The 7,577-nt window shown below is 38.8% G+C and overlaps 1 protein-coding gene across 1 annotated transcript; it reads right to left on the reverse strand.

Moving 5' to 3' along the window:
• Nucleotides 1-4,402: 4,402 nt before the first annotated feature.
• LOC105444616 lies at nt 4,403-6,932 on the reverse strand. Its single transcript, XM_011679099.2, has 2 exons — nt 6,584-6,932; nt 4,403-5,410 (listed from the first exon to the last, which is right to left on the reverse strand). The coding sequence occupies exons 1-2, from the start codon at nt 6,633-6,635 to the stop codon at nt 4,863-4,865; spliced, it is 600 nt and encodes a 199-aa protein (XP_011677401.1). The 5' UTR covers nt 6,636-6,932; the 3' UTR covers nt 4,403-4,862.
• Nucleotides 6,933-7,577: the final 645 nt, after the last annotated feature.

The raw sequence follows: 7,577 nt of genomic DNA on the forward strand, positions 1-7,577 counted from the left end.
CATTTTACATACGATTTAAAGACAAACTTGAGTTCTGGTAATGTGATTGCATTGTGAAAGAAAAGATGTGGAATGGATCAGAAAAGTTGATCATATAGCATGTAAGTAATGGTGTGTAATGCAAGGTTCTGGAGTCTTCAAAATCATCATAAATTTGGTAGAGTCTATGGTAAAGTAACACTCACTTACATAGACAGATGTATATGGGACAACACACATGGTGTCGGGGCTAGTACTACCCTGATTTCCTTATCTTTCTATGCTCATTACTCAGCCAGTATACATTTTCTTCCAAAATTGTTTGGCACATGATTTTATTTGTAATCTTGAACATTCAGTGTAAGTTTCGTTAGATTCTGTGAGAATTCATTTTCTTTTTTTACCAGAACTCAAGTTTATCTTTAAGTATTCTTTTTTCGTTAATTGCCAGACAATGAGTGGGAATTATTAGAGATTCTGCACTGATAGTTATCGAGATAAATAATCAGCATGTGCAACTGAACGTTTACATGTATTACCATAAAAGTGTGTGTGTGTGGGGGGGGGGGGGGGGGGTGGGGACTCATTTTTGCACCCCCCCCCCCAAAAAAAAAAAACGAATTGAATCACATAACAACACACAGTTTGATAAGTCATGCAAGGTGTATGTAGTGGCGGATCCAGGGAAGGGCCGAAACGGCCGCGGCCCCCCTATTGGCGGCGCAAAAAAAATGGGAAGGAAAAAAAGAGGAAGAAAAGAAAAGAACAAAAGAAAGGAGAAGAGAAAAAAAGGAAAAAGGAAAGAAAAGAGAAGATAAAAGAAAGAAAGAGAGAGAGAGCGAAAAAAGGGAGAAAAGAAAAAGAAGAAAGCCTACCCCCCCCCACTCCCTCCCACTCCGGGTCGGGGGGGGGGGGACCGAATTTGTGTTCCCAAAATCTCCGGTAAAGGGGTACTTTTCACGCAACAAAGTCCGGCCCGTAATACACAAAAATCGGACCCGAACTGACTTTCGAATCGTCTTCTTTCTCTATTAATTTAATTAAACGTCAAAGCTTCCACGCTTCGCGCTGGAGGAGAAAACTGAATTCAAGCAAGGATTAAGAATCGAGAATGGTACAAAGATTCGTCTTCTTTCTCTAATAATTTAATGAAACGTCAAAGCTTCCGCGGGAGGGGGGGGAGGACTGAATTAAGACAATGATTAAAGGTAAAGACCAGTTATGGTCATGCGATTGCATTGTGAAAGAAACGTTGTGGAATCGATCAGAAAAGGTTGATCATCTAGCATCTAGCATCTGCAAGGTTCTGGAATCATCAAAATGATAAGAAATTTGGCCCATTCTTCGTAAAGTTACAAGCACTATACACAGAAAGATGTATATGGGACTACCCTATATCTCTCACAGACCATGAGAGAAACAAATTTGCCAAATATATGAATTAGTAGGCGGTTTCCCAGCAAATTTTTTATCATCATGTATTAGTCAAAACATATTCTTTCACATGATTGGTAATGAGAGCTTCCATTTCATTTTTTGAAATTGTGGCGTTTCCAATACTGGTCTTTACCTTTAAGAGTAGAAAACGGTACAACGAATCGTCTTCTTTCTCTAATAATTTAATGAAACGGTAAGCTTCTGCGCTATTCGCGGGAGGGGGGAAACTGAATTCAGACATGGATTAAGAGTCGAGGATGGAACAACGAATTATCTTCTTTCTCTAATAATTTCATTACACTATAAAAGGTCAAAGGGGGAGGGGTGGGAGGGGTGAGAACTGAATTCAGTCAAGTAATAAGAGTCGAGAATGGTACAACTAATCCTCTTTTGTTCTCTATTAATTTAATGAAACTTCAAAGCTTCCGCGCTACGCGCATGGGGGGGGGGCTGAATTTAGTCAAGTAATAAGAGTCAAGAATTCTACAACAAATCGTCTTATTTCTCTAATAATAAATGAAAGGTCAAAGCTTCCGCGCTTTGCGCGGGATGGAGGGGGGGGGGGGGAACAGCGAGCTGCCCGAATATGAATTTTTGATATCTTTTCTCGTTTATCTTGGTGATATATAACACTTTCGCAAAATACATATCATGCTCAAATTTTTGCTCGCTCGTTTGGCTCACTAGCCAAATTGTGAAACCAGAAAATTACTTTTTCGGGCAAGAGGCTTCGGCCCCCCCCCCGATGAAAATGTCAAAAATTGTATGACTTAAAAACGGGGAATGTTGATATCGGACAAGAGACGTGACGTGAGCCTGCCCCCTTTCCAAAATTGTGCCTGCTTGTAGGTACCGGTATGGTGCTTCTAATATAACCTTGTCAGTATTGGTATGTTGAGTTGAAAAAAAGGTCTGCGCAATTTTCAAATTGCCACCCCCGGCCCCTCCCCCCCCCACCCCTATTGGAAAATCCTGGATCTGCGCCTTGGTATGTACATGTATATTTAACAATCCGATGGCATGTGCCAGATTTCCACTCTCTCTGACATTGGGTGTATGCCAAAAAATGCCTACATTGTGTCACCGAATCACTATGTCATTTATTCACTTGGCATTAAGCCGACTATACCGTACAGTTTAACTTAAATTCAGACAGTCGTGTAGAGTCGTGTGTACAATATCTGGAAGGGACGATTTTGTTTTAACCTCATGTTCAAACGCTTCGTTCGACAAAATATTCGTGTTTATGCTTTAGATTTTTTAATTGAAATCTATTTTGTAGAAAATCGTCATTTGAAAACCATCCTCAACTTTATTATATATTTTTATTGATGTTATCCCCAGGATAGGTACAATCTTTGTTTTGTTTAAATATGTTATGAAATAAATTGTACATATAAAAACGTATCAACAAGAATAACCTGCAATGTCATGTTTATATGGGACTCTCATTGGTGAACCATAAACGGACAGGGGCATTTGTGTCATCTAATTAAGGGGATGGGTATTAGGAACTAGGGGTGGAATAGTGGGTCAAGGCTACAGCCTTAGTGGGGGTGGGGATGGGGAGGAGGAGGGGGAGGGGTCTATTGTAATTTCCCCTCGCCCCTTCTTTCTTTTTGATCTATTATTCTGCAGCTCTAGTCTAGACGTTATTTTGTTTCCGGGGCAAGACATTTTCAATCAAAACTAGACATTCTTAGCATTAAACCGTAACAATATTTCTCTCATCACTTGATCATTATATCATATGCAAAACCTCAGAAGTCTGTCTCAGTTGTCATGCTTGCCAAAATATTCATCGTCTATACAACAGCCGCATTGAGCTCATGTATAATGAACAGGAAACGAGCCAATAATAAGTTACATCATTTCAAGGCAGAATGGTTTCTCATTGCTCAGTACATCATGCAGTAGATGGACGATAATCTGCGTTCCATGTAATATTGTGCTTGAAACTTTTTCCAATGACAACCAATACAGTGCCGGAAAAAATGAGAATGAGGGTTTTGTTGGTTTGTTCGTTTTTTGTATTTGTGTAAAGTATACAAATTAGGATTGGAAAATGACGGTTGGGGATTAAATAACTAAACCGCAATATCGACCCAGCTATTATATGCATATATCTATATAATTTTGTTGTTATTGTAAAATTAACCTAAATTGTCCTGAATATAGTTAAAATGGCCTTTTTTCTTTTCAAGAATGAGACTTGTCATAAATCTCTGCGTCATGATTGAACAGAAGGTATGCTTTTCTAATACAATAATAATAGTGATAATAATGATAATGATAATAATAATGATGATAATAATATATAATTAATTATAATAAGCCTCATCAGCATGCATCAGTGTTGTTCCTCCTGTCTAATCTCTTTATTGTACTTATTGTCAACTATCCTATGAACCAGTAGAAAAAGACCACCCTTATGACAGGCTTGATCGTAACAAAAGTACTTCAGTTTCACCTTCAGTTATGTTTATTTCATATTTCACATTCACATTAATTACATCAATCAAAACCAATAAACAATAAGAACGACAACAATTGTTCTTCCAATAGGGGTAAAAATACTTACAATAATAGCAGGTCGTGAAAGTGATAATACAGTAAAAAAAAAAAAATAACGTACGTAGATATAAACACAATTGCATGGTATTTAAACTGAAATTAGACAAACACATTTGTCTTGAAATCTAGCCGAAAGTTAAGCTTATAAATTGTAGATAAGAGCTGTCTAATGAGCATGTAGATTATGTTCAATACAAATTAAAGGGGGAGGGAAGAAAAATCGAGAAAGGCTAAGATAAGTCGAAGGACTTATAACAAAAATAATAACATATTCGATACAGTATGTTAGGAATATACGACACCATCCTTTAATTGCAAAAATGTGAACTAAAAAAAATCCTGTAATTTTGAAGTTTTATGACTAAATTACAGTGCTTACTTCTCAAATAAATTATGTAAAAAATGTAAATTGGCGCATGCGTATATTTATGACGATTCATCAGCATTCGTTAGAAACCTTTCACCTTGTTCTGTCAGCTAGGGTTGTGTTGGTCATATGTCTGTATCTTGAGATAACTGGCAAATTTCAACTACACACGTAAACTTTGATGTAATAACTTCACGCGTCTCACGCTTTGCTCCGTCAATTTGTATTCGCTCGAGTCATTATTAATATCGTAGATCATTTAAAAAAGAAGGAACTTGAAGTGCGTTGCACGCACGTTGTGATATGTTGACGTAGGAGTGCGTCAGCGACCGGCGTGACCTTTGACGCATCATGTCAGACTGACGTAGCACAACAAGGAATGCAAAATGAATAGTGCAAACGGTGCTTTGAATCAATTGGCGCAGGGTTAATTCCGTTCATAGCTTTCATTAGCACCATAGCAGGAATGGCGCAATCGAAATGATGATCCACATGCATTAGGCAGTTATGAATTGACGTTATTACATAACTCTTGTTCGTCATGTGTTGGTATTTCAAGCATTTCTACGTATCCTTCGGTTCTCAGGAATCCCGCTGCGGCTTCCAATCTATTCTTATGAGACATTATCGCGGCTCCAACCCCTAGCGACGCGATAAGGGCGACCAATGCAACCGCAACAGCTGCAACCGCCACTGTCGTCGAACTCTTAAAATGCCAGTGATTGTCTTGCGCAGATTTCTTGTATGGGTCAGCGACCGACGGCGTGTTGCTGTGATCCGGTATGATCCGCTTTATCGGGGCACGGCGGTTGGTACCTGGGTTGGCCGCTCCGGCTGGGATTCCAACCGCGTCTCCGTCGGTTGTGACTGACTCTTCACTCTCTCCACTCTCTGTGCTGGATGACGGGGAATAGTCATCTGATGCACCGTTCTGTGATTCGTTCGTCTGGTCCGCTGCGGCTGGATCTACAGCGTTTTGGTTTAATGGAATTCTGAAGTCCTTTACCACCATGCGTAAAGGCCTGTGTGTTGCCATGGTTGTTCCCATTGAAACTTTAAGAGAGAAATGAGCAGTGGTTGATGTTACTGTTAGTCAACAAAGCAAACAAAATGGCCCTATCACAGGCTATTAATACATTAATTTATGTATCAAATATTGTACCAAGACTGTCTAAACAAGATCGAACAATGTCTTTCAAACTTTAAAGGGAAACAAAATCAAGATAGTGTCAATTTTACATTTCATGATACGCGATTGCATTAGCCTTAGGATTCATGACGTACCGTGTAGTTACTGTGTTTAAAGATGACATAAGTGTTTAGAATAAATGGGATAACCAAAACAAACAAATACCATTGATCGTCATTTTAAAGAAAGAGATTACATTCTCACTTCAGAGAATCCAGAAAGACCCGCTTAAACTTTTCAGATTGTATCTCATAGACCTTGCACAACTAATTGTAGGAAGTGGAGATACTTCCGTCCAACCAATTATATCGAAAATAATCACGCTTGCCCGTAAAGTTGGAATATATTTTAAACCTCTTTTTATGAAGTGAATGTGGCAATTTGGTCTATTCTTCATTGAGAAAGTTTATATCTTCTCATAACTTTACTCTATGATCCTGTAAATTAGTTACTGAATATTTGAGAGGATTAATCCAACTTCAAGGCCAACAGGCTAATATTACAGGAAACATTATACAATGTACAAACATGAAATAGATGCAGTATTTTACATATCAAAATTATTAATCACAAGGATTTCCCTAGATGGGGCGTCAGGAGTAGGAGGGGGGGGGGGGGGGGGGTCAAACGCAATGTGCTTACACAGCCGTATGTATGTAAACTGTATTGGAAGGGGGAGTGGGGAGGGGGAGTGGGATAAAGGGGGCTTAAAGCTGGCTCACATGAGTGTCAAGTCTGACAGACATGAGCGCTATACAAGAACCCCCCATCATTGTGCACACAGTGTGTGCGGGCAAGCACTGAATCCAATGACCGGGGTAATAGTATATTTGTAAAGCGCTTAGAGACATTTGTATTAAGCGCTATATAAAAATTAAATATTATTATTATTATTATTATCATTATTATTATTATCATTATTATTATTATCATTATTATTATTATCATGAAATTGGGAGAAGGAACTCCAGGCTTTCGATGTTTGATAAGCTACATCATTGCCACACAAAGTTCAAAACTGTAAAAAGAGAACTTACCAACGAAGCAAACAAACACGAAAACATGGAGTGATGATGCAAATAAGTCCATGTTTACAAACTTCTGTTGTAAGGTATCCTAACAACCAAACTAGCATGGAGACCGCGGGAATTATTTCAAAAGTTTGACTCCTAGATGAGCAATACAAGATAATTGACGGAGAAATCATTTAATCCAACTGTTTATATCAAATCCATTCAAACTCATAAACAAGTAGCATTAAAGTCATGCTACTTGTCCTGCCAGTCCCATTGAGTGTAACGTGTCATGAGAAGAAGATGGCATGAAGTAGACTGATCATGGATCTGACATGTTCGGAGCGATGAAAGGTATTCAACTTGCAATGACCTTAGCAATAAAACAAAGTTCCTTGGGCAAGATAAAGCGCTTTCATGTTTGACTCACTCTTTTTCTCTTTCAATTAAAGTGTTTGATTAAAGTTGGCAACGTGTATCATATTGTGAGCATTGAGAGGCCGACAGACGGTGCACTTGTTGAGCATAGCAGTGGACCCCTCCCCTCCCCCCGCCCACCCCCCCCCCCTCCCTCTTGCGTGGATTGAAACTCTGAGTAATGATAGACATGGATCTTGCGTTTTCACGTTGAAAATCCCTGTGATTCTAAAAGGCTTCATTTGATTTTGCTTTAAAACGTTCTATGAGGCTTGAAATCGATTCCTCCGTTTCTAGCGCGTTAGGATACCCCTCACTGCAAGGCCCTTGAACCAGGGGGGGGGGGGGGGTCTTTTTGTTGTCTTTTATGATACGTAAGGCTATTTTGAATGGGCGTTGGTGGGGGTCACACCTAATCTTTTACAAGATGACAGTTTATCAATTTATGTATATGTATACATGCTAAAACAAATGTTGTTTTCAGATTTCCAATATTTGCTGACAATGGTAAAACGATCACCTATTTTCAAATTAGCCTCCAGGTGATGCAAAACTATTTAACAAATAAAAAACAAAGAAACAAAAATCCTCCCAAATATCA

This window comes from Strongylocentrotus purpuratus, unplaced genomic scaffold (genome assembly GCF_000002235.5).
Source record: "Strongylocentrotus purpuratus isolate Spur 01 unplaced genomic scaffold, Spur_5.0 spur5_scaffold_21, whole genome shotgun sequence".
Classification (NCBI taxonomy): Eukaryota; Metazoa; Echinodermata; class Echinoidea; order Camarodonta; family Strongylocentrotidae; genus Strongylocentrotus; species Strongylocentrotus purpuratus.